General features: G+C 41.3%; 1 protein-coding gene across 2 annotated transcripts; it reads right to left on the reverse strand.

The window, feature by feature from the left end:
• Positions 1-759: 759 nt before the first annotated feature.
• KRT23 (keratin 23) lies at positions 760-16,797 on the reverse strand. 2 transcript variants are annotated; one of them, XM_035027414.1, is made up of 9 exons: positions 16,127-16,797; positions 10,209-10,291; positions 8,893-9,049; positions 7,220-7,381; positions 7,011-7,133; positions 3,844-4,064; positions 2,589-2,616; positions 1,431-1,443; positions 1,065-1,150 (listed from the first exon to the last, which is right to left on the reverse strand). In XM_035027414.1, exons 1-9 carry the CDS (start codon positions 16,520-16,522, stop codon positions 1,065-1,067), a joined length of 1,269 nt encoding a protein of 422 aa, XP_034883305.1. In that variant the 5' UTR covers positions 16,523-16,797. The 2 variants fall into 2 exon arrangements, with proteins under 2 accessions (XP_034883304.1, XP_034883305.1); XM_035027413.1 differs by lacking the exon at positions 1,431-1,443 and having other exon boundaries at positions 760-1,150; positions 2,582-2,616.
• Positions 16,798-17,108: the final 311 nt, after the last annotated feature.

Raw genomic sequence — 17,108 nt, forward strand, 5'->3', positions numbered from 1 at the left:
TCCAGTGAGTGTTTGAGTAAATGCCTTTATTATTCTGGGCCTCAGTTTATTTGTCTGTAAAATGGGAGAGTTTGACTAGCCTGTGCTTGTGGTCCCTTAAATTGTGAATATCCTATAATTCCGTGTATAGCATTGTGATGACGCCTTAGCAGATATATGGATTTCTATCTTCCTTTTCTCTAACACTGCTCCTCTGTACCAGCCTTGGAACAGTGGCTCACACTGCTACAGTTTGAGAAAAAGGCATCTTCTTGAGAGGACAGAGATGCATATTCTCTGTGCTTCAGCTCATACTCCACCTCAACATAATACTCCCAATCCTAATATTTGCATTTTGGATCTTGGATAAGTCACTTCCCCTTTCATTAGGGTCTTAGTGTCTGTTTGTAATAAGGTTTTTTTTTTTTTTTTCTGAATTCCCTTTCCTTAACTTTCTTTTAGGCCCTTAAGGTTATGTATGTATGTATGAATGTGAGCTAGAATACTTTTTGGTCATCTCACATTCTCAGTGAAGCTTTCTAGGCCTTCTCTCCTCTGTTTCCCCCCTTCCTGTTGGCAGAGGTCTGGAGAGCCTCATGAGCCACATCTTTTCCCTAGGTTGCATGGCTGCAAGGTAGCAATTCTGCCCAGCATTTGGTGGCTGCAGACATGTTCAAAGCATTAAGGTCCCTTTCTTTCATGGACAATGCCCTGAGAATCCCTTGTTAGGATGAGACCTTGATATAAAAATGACATGAATATGATGTGATATAAACAAAGACATGATGCAGCTGGTATAGAGTTTTATTGGCTACAAAACAGATATGTAGTGATGGCAATCTGAAGATTGTAGTAGGAAAGTAGAGCTTTAAAAAGCTCATGAACTCATACTTTGACTCAAAAATTGCAGCAATATATTAAGATCATTATGGAATGTCTGGTGAGATTGTTACAGAGAAAAAAAAAATAAGTTTCTGAGTTTGATAACTCCAAGGATACATCTTAGGACTCACCCATTTGTGTCTGGGCAAGGATTTCCATTGGAGAAAAGTAGTTCTTACAATAGGCAGAAACTTTTATTGGCCTTATGCACACTTTTGGATCTCATTCACTTGAGAAAGAATTATTCTTCCATTGACACTCTCCTGTGTGATGGCCTTGATCTTTGGAGCTGAGGGAAAAAGCAATGAAGAGGTCACTGCCATGCTTCTCCCACCATCTGAAATACTCATTTTTAGTTCCCGGCACTCAGCACCTGAAGCCCCTCTGTCCCTTCCAAAATGATCACTCGGCAATATGGCAGGCTCTGCTGGAGTGAAGAGATCTCTGGAGGAAGGTTTTTCCTCCCACCCTCCAGGAAACGAGGGTGTGTGAATAGTGTCATCTTCTAGAGGCCAAGATCTGCATCCTAGGCTTGCCTGATACAGAATCAAGGCTCTGACTACATGTACTTGAGGAGGACTTCTTGCTTATGCAGGCTTTATTGCACTGATTCTGTGAGCTAACAGAGCACTCAACGCTATTCTGGGCACCTCATTTAAAGATCTAGAAAGCATGTAGGATGTGTGAGAAGCCGGGGATGTTTATTATGGCCACTGTTTTCAAAATTATGGTTTATTTGAATATGTGTTTTGTCGACACACCAGGACACTGATTCAGACCAAAGGGAAGACTTGACATTAAGAGAGATACAGGGAGAACTTTGTTAAAATCAAACCTCTCCCACAGTAGATTGGGCCTTTCCTTCAAGTAATGGGTTCCCCATTCCTGGACATGCATAAGGAGAGGTTGAAGGACCATTTGTCCATATCTCACGGAGGGGTAGCAGTTTAGACCAGCTGTCTGTGATGGTGCCTGGAACGCTGATTCTCTGACTCTCTAATGCCTTACAACACTTTTACCACAAACTGATCAGAAAAGTGCCACTTGTCCCAGACTGTGGTTTCTTAGAACTTTTCCATGAGATGTTAAAGAAAATCTGAGAAAGTAGGGATCCCAGGTCAAAGACATTTGGTGACACCGAGTTAAACAAAATAAAACTTTTGATGTTTCTTTCTCATTCCTGTTCCTCTTCTTCCTCACAGCAGTGCCTGGTCCATCTTTAACTTACTGAAATGCATGACTGGTCATGAAGAGGATAGTGAGACCTAGTATTTCAACCATTTCTGGCCGTGGGACACACCTTTCCGTAATACACAATTAAAGTCTTATGGAACACTAATGTTCAACAGAATGTAGTTTGGGAAACTATGTGAAATCGTTTTCTTGTCATCTCCTAGGAGTTTAGTAAACAGACCCCATAACTTAACAGAGATCTAATAGTAGGAATGATCATTGCTATCTACTCTACTGCTGGCAGAGAACTTGCATATATATTATTGAAGGCAATACTGAAAGCTCACTTTCTTCTTTTTTATCTAATTGAAGTTAATTCAAAATTCCTGGCCATCTGGGAGTAAAATAAAAGTCGAACACAGGGTATTTGTACATTAAGTACAGTAAATACGTTTAGTACACTAAGGATTATGAGTACTATAGAATGAATAAACATGTTGATTCATTTTTAAAAAGTAGATCCAAACAACGAAAAATTTTTTTTTACCTTTCACCCTTGACTTTGATTCCTCCTCCTTTGTCCTATAAAAATGATAAGAGTTGCAGCTCATTCTAGTGTTAGTGACAATCATAAAAACTCCTTAAGGTGAACCAACTTCCTGCCTGCTTGTAAATTCACAGCTCTTTAATAAGGATAATTGAGCTCTGTAGCCTCAAGGTCATGAGTTCATGGGAAACCCTTCCTGGATCCAGAAGGAAATGAGTACTGCCTCCCACTGACCCTGGGGTCAAGGGAAGTCTACCAAACCACCTCCATTATTTCAGCTGCCTGCAGGCTTTGCCTCCACGGGGATCCTTTCCGGGATCTGGGTTTGGAGCCTGGAACCCCCGGGCTTTTCAGACTGTTCAGGGTTTGGTCTGATAGTCTTTTATTTATGTATTTTTAGTTATTTTATTTTATTTATTTATTTTTTTTTTCCTAAAGATTTTATTTATTTATTTGAGACAGAGAGCATGAGAGGGAGGAGGGTCAGAGGGAGAAGCAGACTCCCCCACCAAGCAGGGAGTCCGATGCGGGACTCGATCCCGGGACTCGAGGATCACGACCCGAGCCGAAGGCAGTCGCTCAACCAACTGAGCCACCCAGGCGCCCTATTTTATTTTTTTAAAGTTTATTTATTTAAGCAATCTCTACACCCAATGTGGGGTTTGAACTCACGACCCCGAGATTAAGAGCCACATGCTTGGCTGACTGAGCCAGCCAGGTGTCCCTATTTATGTATCTTTTAAAAAAGTTTCTAACCCTTTCTCTTGGGTCCTAGAATGTATGTGCCCCCTCCTCCCTTTTTTTTTTTTCCTGGACAAGTTGGTCAGAAATACCAGATTGAAGAATCTAGATTTCTCAATTTCTTAGGAATCTTTTCCTGCTGTCAGGCTAAAATATTCCCTTCTGTTGTGGTGGTGGTGGTGTTTTTTTGTTTTTGTTTTTGTTTTTTTTTTGAGCCAAAATTGTGTGCATTCCTAGTGGAAAACACTATAGCCAAGCCTTCCCAGTTGTTTCTTTCTAGAGATTTTAATATATTAATTTTAACTATTGACCTCAAATCCTAGTGCCCTGGGAATAATAGCTGAGTAATTCGTACTTGCTACTTAATAAAATACAACCTGATCTAAGTATCCAGAGGAAATTCAACATAAACCTCTCTTTCTCTGGAGTGATGACTGCTAACAGAACCCTGAGGTATAGGAATGCACCCACAAAAACTCGATGCTCTTTTCGTCCTCTTCCCCTGACAGTCTTTGCCTTACCCCTCACTCTCTCCCTCCAGGAGCTGGTGGTAGGTGGTGATTTCCTTCTCTAGGTGGGTCTTGATGCCCAGGAGGACCTTGTATTCATTGTGCTGACGCTCCAGGTCATGGCGTAGCTGCATCAGTTCATCCTCGTAGTGGGAGATGATCCGTTGCATGTCCTGGAGCTGGCAGGAGTACCGAGACTGGGTTTCTGATAACATGTTCTCTATAACAGATTTCTGAAAGAGGAAATGATATTTCTTCTATTGATTGACTGATGGCTTGATTGCTTCAATAATGGGGGCTTGTTGAGTAGTTAGAATATACCAACCACTCTGCTAGGTGTCTTGGTGGCTGCTGGGGTGCAAAGGTGGGCAGCTGGCTGACTCAGAGGTTTGGAGCTTGGGCAGTGAGGAGTGCACGAGAGTCAGGACTTCTGAAGCCCATTTTCTGGACATTTCTTTGTGTCGGGGAGCCCTTGGCAACTTCATTACATTCCTGCAGTGTTTATTGTATATGCGACTCATTTGGGATTGGGCGTATGGTGCCTTGCCCCGATCTGTTCCTTACCTCCTCATGCTTACATTTTGTCTGTGGCCAGATGGAAAACTCCTGGGGGAAACAGTAACTGGACTGCTGTCTCTTTGTATCTTTAGAGAAGGGTCTCAAGTAGGAGTGCCAGATAAAATAGCACCTATTTCCATTTGAATTTCAGGCAAGCAACGAGTAATTTTTTACAATATGTCGTAAAAATTGCCTCAATATTGCATGGGACATACTTATACGAAAAAAGCTTTGTTTTGTATCTGAAATTCAAATTTAACTGGGTGACCTATATTTTAATTTGGTCAATCTGGCAACTGTAGTCCCAAGCAATGCTTGTTGATTATGACTGGTAACAAATTGTCATTATTGAGGAAATTCTAAAAGCTGCGCAATGAAGTTGCTGCACTAGGATACAGCTAGGATACAGAGAACTGAGTTCAAGTCCCTGTTCTTTGGATTTCCCACCTGCTTTTCTGGAGCGCATAATTTTGTTTTTTAATTTTATTTATTTATTCATGAGAGACAGAGAGAGAGAGAGAGAGAGAGGCAGAGGGAGAAGCAGGCTCCCAAGGAGCAGGGAGCCCGATGCGGGACTCGATCCCAGGACCCTGAGATCATGACCTGAGCCAAAGGCAGACGCTTAACCATCTGAGCCACCCAGGCGCCCCTGGAGCGCATAATTTTAATCCTCATGAGAAACTCGTGGCTGTGCTGGATACTCTCACTTGATGATGGCTGCTAACTTTCAGGGGGCACTTAATGTTGCCTGGCCTGTGCTCATCACTCTCCTGTTCTCCAAAAGAGCTACGGCATTCCTTCTCCTCTGTCCTCCTCAGATCCCCTCCTCACTCTCCTTTCTCTCAGCCCATGGCCTTGCTTCCTGTGTTATGGAGGAAATGAAAGCCGTCAGAAGAGGATTCCCACAAGCTCCCACTATTACTTCCACATACGTGAACCTGTGTTCTTGTTTCCCTCCTGTTACTGTGCGTGAGCTGTCTGTGCTCCAGTCATTTTAGCAACTGCCCGCCTTTTTGCCTCATTAATATTTTCCTCTCTACCAGATTCTTCCCAACGGCTTTCAAATAGAATAATTTCTCCCACTTTAAAATTTTTCTCTCTTGAATCCATACCTACCCTCAGTTGTCATCCACTTTCTCTGTTCTCCTTCACCTACAGCAAAGCTCCTCAAAGAGTTGTCTGTACCCTCTGTTCCAAATTCCTCTGGACCTCCTTCGAAGGGGTCAAGGCTACACAGTCTGACTCCATCATTACCCCAAGGGCCTCCCCTTCCCTTCCCTCTTCTTCTCACCTTTCTTCTTCTCTTTGTTCGCTCACCACAGACACATTGGCTTCCCTGCTGTTCCTCCAACCCAACACCTGTGCTCCATGGTTTTGCCTTTGTTTTTCCCTCCACCTGGAGCCCCCTCTCCATGGCCACATAATGCACCTCTTTACCACTTCCGGGTTTTTGCTCAACTGTCACCTTAACAGTAAAACCTCTCCTGACCCCCTTGTTTAAAACGGCAGCTCCGCATTCCAGAATGCCTGACCTCCCCACTCCATGCTTCATTTCTTGGTAACCCATTTCTCCATCTCACATATTATATACTTTGATGATCTGTCATCCACACTAAAATGTCAACTCCCTTATTATAAAGTCCTTAGTACTTAGAATAATGTCAGATAGTAGAATGCATGAAAATGAATGTGAACGTCTTGCTGACCTCACAGGGTTGTTGTGAAATACTGTATGTCCAAATGTTTTGAAAACCGTAAAACACTATAATTATTTCTGTGCTCATTATCATCATCTTGATAGTGTACATTTTAAATGTCTGTTCACCATCGCTTATTCCTAAAACATAACAGTAATTTACCATGTGTACCTGCCAACAGAATGAACCAATTATTTCTCCTCAAGATCAAGGGCAGAGTAGCACTTGGAAATGATATTGATGAATGATTAGAAGACTCAGATAGGCTACAAAGGGAATCAAATGACGGATTTCATTTAATGAATTTTGAGTGCTTGTGACCCTCACACAAAGCATTTTACTAAAAACCATGAAAATAATAGAAATGGCATATATATAAGAATTTATAGTTTACTGGGTGATAAGACATCTACATGATGGACACAGCAGTACTTTGGTGTCAGCCGGGCCTGGATTTGCCACCAATTCATGTTGACACCAGAATTTCTTTGTATTGGGGCTTAAGGGGGCAGCCTGGTGGTAAGTGGGGAGAGCACTGGTAGAGATTATGAGGGCCTACCAGACCCTCACACCTCTCCCCAAGCACCAGGTGGCTTCACCACCGGCCACGTACTACCTGTGTGACCTTGGCCAATTTACTTAACGGTCTGGAGCTTTGGTTTCCTCATCTCTAAAGTGAGAACATGACAACCTACCTGGAAAGTTTAACATGAGGATTAACAGCAGTTAACATAACGAACCCCCTGGCATACAATGTGGCACAATGTGGACACCTCAATAAATGGTAGCACTTACTATCTTTCTCACCATGAACAATTTGGATGGAAAGTGGGAACTCCCAAGGGAGTTGGGGAGAGGAGCCCAGGAGACAGGTCAAGAGAGGCTTTGTGGAGGACGTGGTACCTGACCCTAGCTCAGACTCACCCTGTTGCACTGTGCCTGCAGGTCAATCTCCAGGGCCTGGAAAGTTCGCTTCAGCTCATGGATGTCACTTTGACTGCTCTGGACAGCTGCTGGACTGGCCACCTCCTGGGCCATGGTGGCTGACTAGGAGACCAAGCAAAGGACAGAAGCATTGGCATTTGGGACCACATGGAAATGGAACCTTTGGGGAGTCTGAGCTCCTTTCCTACCTGTTCTTTATACCAAGCGTCCAAGTCTTGATGCTTCTTCTTTATTATAAACTCATATTCCTGTCTCATATCCTCCAGAACCTTAATCAGATCTTCTCCTGGAGTTGTATCCACCTTAACACTGACCTTGAAGTCATTTGGTACATGATGTTCCTCCATTTCCTGTTTAATAACAGAGAAAGAAAATGAATTGGCTGTGATAATCAGAAGGCCAGAGGTGTGTTGATTGGCAGCAGTTAACAGATCTTTTAAAAATTCAGCTTTTGTGGTGGTTGTTCTTTTACTGGTGCGGTTTGGTTTCTCAGTTATTATTTGTTGATGGCAAAACATTTTATGTTTTTTTTTCTATTATAACTTTATAAAATAAAAAATAGCACTAGATAGGTAATCAAATGGCCTCTGTGATTACTGACTTAATCCCTGGTTGAAAATGTTTCACAAAGAATTATGCTTCCATAGCATGTAAAGTACTCTTCAGCACATGTTCATGGGTGAAGTGATGGCACAATTCAACATTTAAACATATTAGGTTAGAGGCTAAAGCTTTTGGGAAGCAGTTCAGCAACCCAAAGCCAAAAGGTATAAAGACTTTAATATCTTGTCAATGCATTATGACTCTGTAGGCCAGACACCCATAGAATATCATGAAAATCAAAAGGGGCGCCTGGGTGGCTCAGTTGGTTAAGCGTCTGCCTTTGGCTCAGGTCGTGATCCTAGGCTCCTGGGATTGAGCCCCACGTTGGGCTCCCTGCTCAGCAGGGAGCCTGCTTCTCCTTCCCATTCATGCTTTCTCTCACTGTCTCTGTCGCTATCCCTGTCTCTCTCTCTCTCAAATAAATAAAATCTTAAAAAAAAAAAAAGAAAATCAAGAAACCGTAGGAAAAGTTTAATTGACAATCATTGTCTAACCAACTGTTCAGAATTGAGGCTTTTTGATGTTCATAAGCAATTTTGTTTTCCTAAAATGGGGATTGCTTTTCTCTTATTGCATCGGAGTCTCAGGGACTTTAGATGGATGGTAACTTTTTCCTTTCCTTTTTTTTTTTTTTTTAAGATTTTATTTATTTATTTGACAGAGAGAGAGATAGCAAGAGCAGGAACACAAGCAGGGGGAGTGGGAGAGGGAGAAGCAGGCTTCCCGCCAAGCAGGGAGCCCGACGCTGGGATCATGACCTGAGCCGAAGGCAGACGCTTAGCAACTGAGCCACCCAGGCGCCCCTGGATGGTAACTTTTTCAAAGTCAGTTAAATGCTTATGGAAATTAAGATTCTTCATTTTTGCCACTAGTTTTATTTACCTTGGTTAGTGGCAAATTCTCTTTATTCTACTGTCCCCCAATTTGCTGCATATTGGGCCAATGAAGGAAGTTCAATCTCATGCATTTATTCTTACAGTATCATATTAACAAACAAGTCTAGGTAAACATTGTATATTAGCAAAATTGTTGACGGATTCATCATTAATTGTGATTATATTTTGGCTGTTGGATTTGACACTGAATAGAAAACCTTTAAGCTGGAAAAATTAGATGTTTATATGGTTCCTTATAATTACTTAGGTTGAAGGACACTAAGGACTGGCATTCAGATAGTGGTTTCTTCTGGGCTATTGAATCATCTGAATGTGCAGATTAAGAGCTGTACTGGTTACCAGGAGCTCCTGGAGAGTCCTACCTGCTCATGTCGCTTTTTCATGAGGATGAGCTCTTTCCTCATCCCTTCAACCTCCTGTTCCAGATCTGTTGTGACAATGGTCAGATCATCCAAGGTCTTTCGGAGACCTTCAACTTCAATTTCCAGATCTTTCTTGAAGGAGTGTTCATTTTCATACCTTTTGTTGGAAGGAAGAGAAGAATACACCTGTTGTGTGAAGGCTATGGCCTTGTAAGGATTCACCTTGGTTTAGAGGTGAATCTCTTACTTTTTAGGTTTAGTAGGAGCAAATGAATACATGCATCCCTCATATGTCTGTTTCACGCAGGTTTTTCTGATGGTGACTCAATGTTGTTGTTGTTTTTTTACATAGAGAGGACTGTTTACTAATAAACAGTCATATGCCCATTGCTTAGACTTAGTAACTGTTAACATTTTGCTTCATCTATACTCTATTTTGTATTTTAAACTATAGACGTTATGACATTTTACCCCTAAATACTTAGGAATAATACATCATTTAAAAACAAGAATTTTTGTTAAGAATGAAGCAAAATGGGGACACCTGGGTGGCTCAGTTGGTTAAGTGTCCGACTCTTGGTTTTGGCTTGGGTCATGATCTCAGGGTCGTGAGATGGAGCTCCAAGTTGAGCTCCATGCTCAGTGCAGAGTCTGCTTGGGGTTCTCACTTTCCCTCTCCCTCTGCACTTCCCCGCTGCATGCTCTCTCTCTCTCTCAAATAAATAAATCTTAAAAAAAGAATGAAGCAAAATGTTAACAGCTGTTAAATCTAAGTGATGGGCATAATCTTAACTATGGAGAACAAACTGATGGTTACCTGAGGGGAGATGGGTAGGGGGGTGGGGGAAACAGGTGATGGGGATTAAGGAGTGCACTTGTGGTGATGAGCACTGGGTGATGTATGGAAGTGTTGAATCACTATATTGTACACCTGAAAGGAATATGACACACTGTATGTTAACTATACTGGAATTAAAATAAAATAAGAAAAAAATAAAAATAGGAGTTTTCTAAATAAGCATAATAACATTATCACACCTACAGAGCTAGTAATAACTCTTTAATATCATCTAATTCTTGGTTCATATTCAAATTTCCCCATGCTACAAGGTGTATTTTATATCTAGTTTGTTTAAAGTAGGGTCCAGTCAAGTATTTGTTCATATTATGCTTTTTGATTATATTTTATAAAGGTATTACATGTGGCTAATGTTGAAATAAGTTTTCCTTTAGCAAAACAAAAACAAGAGGAACCTCCAAAACAAACAAAAACAGCAAATGAAAACTCCCAACAATAGGGTGAAGAAGCAACTTACTTGAGGCCAAAGTCATCCACCGCCATCCTAGCATTGTCAATGAGAAGAATGATTTGAGCATTGGTCATCTTGCCGTCCTTGATCTGTAAAACACACATCAAGAGTCATTTAAGTCAGACACACTCCCATGGGAGAGCTGCATTTCCGAAAACTGTATCTTCTGGGTATATGACTTGTTAGCATAGATGACTTCTTTTCTGGCAGTGGAACAACAAATAATCAAATCAATAAATACTGAGCACTTACTAGGTACAAACCATCAGAATGGTTTTTAAAGTAAGAACATGGTCTGCAGCCACTTCACTGTCTTTGTTCACACTGAGTTTGACAGGCTAGGACTGGTGACGTTGCTGAAAGAATGACATCGGAAGGGGAAGGAGAATCATCGTTCAAAGTGCCTTCTGGCTTTCTAGTGCTGCGAACATAGCTTAGTGTTTTGTTTTAGTTCATCCACAACTGATGATGTTACAAGAGTTTTAAGTTCTAATCCTTTTTTCATTGTGACTATTAGTTTGGCTCCCTTAGGGCTCAGTAGTTATTTTCGATGAACATAATTCTTCCTTGTGGTAGCATTCATGTTTCTGATCAGCGATACTGAGCAAAGTATCAAAATCTCACTGATACCAGTTTGTCAAACTGATTTTAAATGAATTTTATAAGAGTCATCACATACCATAATTATTTTTTGTCCAAAGTGACTATAACCATTCACATAACTTGTAGGTATGTGTACGTGTTTGTAAATTATTTCATGATGAGAATGCCCTAATTGTAGCTATTGAAATATTAACTGAAGTAACTTTTTGGCAGCTTAATAAACTTTAACTGTGGTAAAGCCTCTGGCTAAGACTTTTACTAGATGTTTATATATTTTTAACCTTAAAATGAAAAATATTGTTGAAAGTTTCTACTTGAGCAATTGTATTTACGTATATGATTTGTAAATTCTTCTAGGTAGTTATAACCAGAGTAGTGCACATTTGATATATGTCACTGTCTTCAGGAAAATTGGGTGGAAGGTGTCTCAACATCAAAAGTATAATACTACATACTTTTGTGCCAAGTCATGCTGAACTAGGAAATGGAGATTTTCTTTTTTAGTTCCTGTTACTGACAATTGGCATGAACTTGGGCCAGTCACTCTGTTTCCTGGGTTTCGATTTCATCATCTGTTAAATAAGGAGTTTGTAGTAGAAACTACTAGAGATCCTAGCTCTAAACTTCGTGATTTAGTTGGAGGCAGAGAATCCTGTGACATTCCCATCGTATTTGAACAGATAATTCCTTTATTTAGAAAGGATTTACTTAGGACAAAGTTATACCCCAATACAAAGGCACCTTTTAAAGATCTGCTCCTATTCAAAGCTTCACTGATTACTTGGAATTTGGTATCATGAATGCACAATAGCAGGATTCAGAGGTGGTAATAACACTGGGTCTGGAACTCCTTAAAGGGCAGAGCCTGGGGTCTTGCTGTTGCACCTACTAGCTGAGTGAGCTTATTGAGTCTCAGTTTCTTCATCCATAAAATGGCAATAGTAATAGTAATAGTAGCCACTTCATCAGAGAGTTATGAGAATTAGATTAGAAGAGGTTAAACACAATAATGTTGTAACATACTTAGCATATTCTGGGCACACTGTAGACACTGAAAGATTAGTTGAAACTATATTAATCTAGAAAAATGTAAAGGTTTAATTTTCTTTTGTAAAAGAACTTTTGAGAAGACATATAGATGGCCAAAAGACACATGAAAAGATGTTCATCACTCATCTTCAGGGAAATGCAAATGAAAATCACAATAAGGTAACACCTCACACCAGTCAGAACTGACTAGTATCAAAAAGACAAGATATAATAAGTGTTGGAGAGGATATGGGGAAAAGGGAACCCTTGAACGTTCTTGGTGGGAATATAAATTGGTAAGCCACTGTGGAAAACAGTATGGAGGCTCCTCAAAAAATTAGAAATAGAACTGCCATATGACCCAGTAATTCCAATTCTGGGTATTTACCTGAAGAAAAAACCCCACCAATTTGAAAAGATATATGTGGGCGCCTGGGTGGCTCAGTTGGTTAAGCGACTGCCTTCGGCTCAGGTCATGATCCTGGAGTCCCTGGATCGAGTCCCACATCAGGGAGCCCGCTTCTGCCTCTGACCCTCCCCCCTCTCATGTGCTCTCTCTCTCTCATTCTCTCTCTCTCAAATAAATAAATCTTAAAAAAAAGGAAAAGATATATGCACCCCTATGTTCATTGCAGCATTATTTATAGGAGCCAAGATATGGAACCAACTTAAGTGTCCATCGATAGATGAATGGATGCAGAAGATGTGCTATATATACATACAATGGAACCCTACAGAGCCATAAAAAGAATGAGATCCTACCATCTGCAATCACATGGATGGACCTAGAGGGTATATACTAGTTGAAATAAGTCAGACAGAAATATACCATAGAAATAAGAAACAAGTCAGAAAGACAAATACTGTATGATTTCACTTATATGTGGAATCTAAAAAACAAAGGAAATGGACGAACAAACAGAAATGGACTCATAAATGCAGGGAACAAACTGGCAGTTGCCAGAGGAATAGGGGAGGGGAGTGGGTGAAATCGGTAAATGGGATTAAGAGATGCAAACTTCCAGTTATAAAATAAATGAGGCACGGGAATGAAAAGTACAGTATAGGGAATATATTTAAAAAAAAAGAAAAAAGAAAAAAGCCAGCACTATCATAATTAGAGCCAATGTCCATCCCGGATAAATCCCAGGTCCTGTATGTTGAGATGCATCCTCAAACTTCTGCTGTTCATGGTGGGAGATAACCAGGCTGCTGCCCAACTCCTTTCTTCCCTTGGTGGATTCCAGAAGGTACTATGACTACTTCCTTTGCTCTAAAAAAGGATTCTGTAGGTATTTCCCTGTCTCCCCACTGGGGTGCTGCTTAGGGACTTTCATACCAATGTTTTTCCTTCCAGGCTCTACATTCCTTCTGTTATCTAAGCTCATCGGAAATGAAAAGTAGCTCCATCCACGAAAGCCTGGGAACCCTGTGCACCGAGGTATTGATTGACATCCAGAGAAACCAAACAGTATTCCCTCCATGGAATCAGAAAAATAAAAAATACAATCCGTGGGCTTATTTGGCTTTTCTGAGTTAAATTGGTAATTTATCTGTTGCAAAACCCACATCAAGAATCTGATTCCCCCAGTTAGCATTCTTCTCAGAGTTCATGAATGGCGAGTTCTGAAATGCACTTGATATAGAGCACATTTAAAAACCAAAATGGGGGCGCCTGGGTGGCTCAGTCATTGGGCGTCTGCCTTCGGCTCAGGTCATGATGCTGGGGTCCTGGGATCGAGCCCTGCATTGGGCTCCCTGCTCTGCGGGAAGCCTGCTTCTCCCTCTCCCTTTCCCCCTGCTTGTGTTCCCTCTCTCGCTATGTATCTCTCTGTCAAATAAATAAATAAAATCTTTAAAAAATATAAAAACCAAAATGATTTCCCCTGTTTAGGCTTACTTGATGCAATATTATGATACAGCCACTCTTTCTGAGACATCCTTCACAGTAATGAATGGGTGATAAGGAAGGGTTGAGAAATAATTTGTGAAGCCTAGGTTTTGCATTGTGTGTTGTAATTAATCACCTGGATTCTCCCCCAAGGCTCTGAGTTCATTCTTTTAAAAAACCCAAGTTGGTGTATTAGTATAATGTTGTTGCTCCAGGGTATGTAATCTTGTTCCAGGAAGAAGAAAATAGAATTTTTTTAATCATAAACCATAGTGCCAAAATGTGGTACTATTGAGAGCCATTCTAAAATACGCATATCCTTATGACTAAGTCCAACTTGGTGTTTCAAAAGGATTGGATTAATTTTTGAACTCACTTTCTTACAGTTTTTTTGAGTAACATTTAAGATCCCTAAGAAGGGAGTAGGAGAATGCTACTACTGATAGCATTTCATCAAGGCCTGGGAAGGGGTCAGCCCCTGGTTGTTGTGGGTTGTTGTATTTCTGGGCCTCTGTTTTCTTGCCTGTGAGTGGGGGAGGTCAGGACAGATAGAACAACCTCAACTTCAAAGAATTGTTTTCTTCAGACATAAAAAAATACAACTAAAATAAGTAATCCAGAAAAGAGTGGGATTCAAGCCTGAAGTTAATTTATAACGCAGAATTTAAAGTCAGAACCCAGAATCCCAGGCTTAGAGAATGGGCTTGGAGAGTGGGCAAGCCACCCCCTCCTTGGCATTGCCCCCATTCCAATTTTTTTCAATTCTGTTCCAGAGAATTTGGGCAACCACTCAGTCTCAGTCTCCTCATCTATAAAAGGGGGGTAAGAATACTTGCTTCACAAAATGAGATAATGTGTATGAAATGTGTGTCATATGATTAACATTGCAACTGTAATGCATTATTTCTACTAACAAGCAGTACGTTTTTGCAGGAGATAGACTAGTGCGCACCATGCTGTATGGAAACTGTGAGGCCATTAGAAACAGATCTGGGTTAGAATCCTATGTCTGCCTCTTGCAGGCTTTTGGTGGCTACTTCACTTCTCTGAGCTTCAATCTCTTTACAGGGTCATTGTAAGAATTGAATCAGGTAACATCAAATGTTTCTATCAGTGCAGAAAGCTCTTGGATGGTACTGATTTGTGTATTAAAATATCCAACATGAAGGTTGGCATACAATAAGGGCTCAATAAATGTTTTCCTCCCCCTTCCCTCCTCTCTCTGCTGTCAGTGAATTATATGAGCATGTCTGACCTCATGTTTCTTTTGGGAGTTAGGTTCTCAGCTGTCTATTTGCAAAAATCTTCTATTCTCTCCATTCTAAAACAAAAGCAACTTTATTAATGAAAAAATATGATGAGGTTTGTTGAGTCACCTTGTTTTTTTTTGTAAAGACAACCATGTACTATATAGTTAGAGTAATTACACAGTCAGTTATTAGGTTGATTATTCAATAATTAGGGTTCATTATGAGGACAGATTTATATTATCTTGATTAGTCTTTCCTACATTCAAGCAAGGACGACTGAGGGTTGAGAAATCATACTGTATAAATACTGGAAACCCGTGATGCCCTTTCTAGGATGGGTAAAATCATGATCTTACAGGGAATTTTTTGGGACCGATTTATAGAAAAGGGAAGTTATATAGCTTTAAAAAATAATTTATGAGCTGACTGGATTCCCTCCACTTCTAACCAATGTTGTGTGATGTCCCAGAAGGTATAAGCTCAGCTTTTTGAAATGTTCAGTTGAAAATTTTTTGTGTGTTTTTAAAGAAGTCTCTATAACCCATTCTAACTCTAAGATTCCAAAAATTATGCTCATTTTATTTTATTCCAGCAATATGCCCTTTCAGAACTGGGAGCAGCAAGAACTCAGAACTTCTAGCAGCCCTCCAGAGGAAATATCCAGGAATGTCAGAATGATGTATCTGTTCTTGGAGTGACAGCCTTCAGGTATGATCTCCAAAACAGTGTAACCCAGCCTTTCTTTCTGTGGGTAATCAAACTGTGGCCAGGACTTTTGAGGTAGAGCAGAAATGACGTAATGAGAAAGTAAATGCTCTCTTGTGCCTCTTGTGACCTGAGCATGAGGGATGAATACTGGCCCTTATCATTACTGTAACATTCCTGGATCATAAGTGATATCGGACAGCAGATGGTTGCCTTACATTTTTTGGATTTTCCATATAATTTATGAATAGAGGACAAAATACACAAAACAGGCTTTCCCGAGTCCAAAAGGTGTAACAAGAAAATATCCTCAAATACCTTTGTTCAAAATTACTTTAAGCTCTTTTGCCATTTTCCTGGAAATTGTCTTTTGTACCGATTTCTCCTCCCATGGCTCTCTGGAAATGCAGCCCCCTCTTGAGTTCCAGGGACACCCATGATCTTACCTGCTCCTGCAGGTGGCTGATGTTTTCCTCATACTGGGTGTAATTTTGCTTACTGCCAGGATCTCTCTGCTCGTGCCACTTCAAGATGTGACTTTCGAGTTTCTCGTTGGCCTCCTCCAGGGCACGCACCTTGTCCAGGTAGGAAGCCAGGCGGTCGTTGAGGTTCTGCATCACCTCCTTCCCACTTGCAGCTGGGAAGGAGTTGCCTCTTCTAGATCCCCAGGGACCTCCAGGAGGCAGGCAGCTTGGTGAGCTGAAGGAAAGGGAGATGCGGACACCCCCGGTCCCCCCATGGATGCTGGGAGCCTGAGGGAAGCTCCCCAGCTGGTCCCAGCTGCCTCCCCTGCCACGGAGGGAGCCTGAGGGGATCTGGCTAAAGTTGTGGCTGGAGTTCATGGTCCCATCTGTGTTTGGTGCAGGGCTGGGCTCTGCTCTGCTCCCTGGCACTGTAGGACTGAGCCGCCCCAGACTGCCCTGGATGGTTTTACGCCCTTTGCTGTGGGAGTTCCCTTCCCTGACAACTGTACCAACAAGATCGTATCATTGTGTGACAGGTGTTTCCTCTTGGTCAATCCCAAAGTGCCCTGGGCCTTCACACACATTGTTGTTGTTTAGAGCCACATCAACATACCAGTTTGCTTCTCCCTTCTCGTTGTAACCGGGAGGTGTGGCCCACGACGTGAGGTGGGTATTGGTCTCAGGTGTCTTTCTAACCTTCCTGTGGAATTTTTCCTTTGACCATTTATCTGAAAAGGACCAGACTGAAGTTTACAAAAAGGTTATTTGGTATACTACAGATTTCCTTTTAAAAAGTAGACATTAACCACACAGACACACATGCCTTCCCCCACCCCAAATAAACAAACCGCAGCTCTAAAGCTTGGGTGGGAGAGACTCCCAAGGGAAGAGCCAGATCAGAATCTCAGGTCCGAGAATAAAAATACTCATGCTGAGGAGCTGGAGAATGTTCTGAATATCTGAT

Source organism: Mirounga leonina, unplaced genomic scaffold, assembly GCF_011800145.1.
Source record: "Mirounga leonina isolate KUSES-001 unplaced genomic scaffold, KU_Mleo_1.0 Mir_200, whole genome shotgun sequence".
Taxonomy (NCBI): domain Eukaryota; kingdom Metazoa; phylum Chordata; class Mammalia; order Carnivora; family Phocidae; genus Mirounga; species Mirounga leonina.

What these genes read in the sequence shown, in the direction of transcription:
- KRT23 (XM_035027414.1), bottom strand. Translation starts at nt 16,522, where the DNA reads ATGAACTCCAGCCACAACTTTAGCCAGATCCCCTCAGGCTCCCTCCGT. An exon ending in TCAGCCACCTGCAGGAGCAG is followed by an intron (nt 10,292 to 16,126) that starts GTAAGATCATGG and finishes TGTGTTTTACAG; the next exon opens with ATCAAGGACGGCAAGATGAC. An exon ending in TGCAGGCACAGTGCAACAGG is followed by an intron (nt 4,065 to 7,010) that starts GTGAGTCTGAGC and finishes TTCCTCTTTCAG; the next exon opens with AAATCTGTTATAGAGAACAT.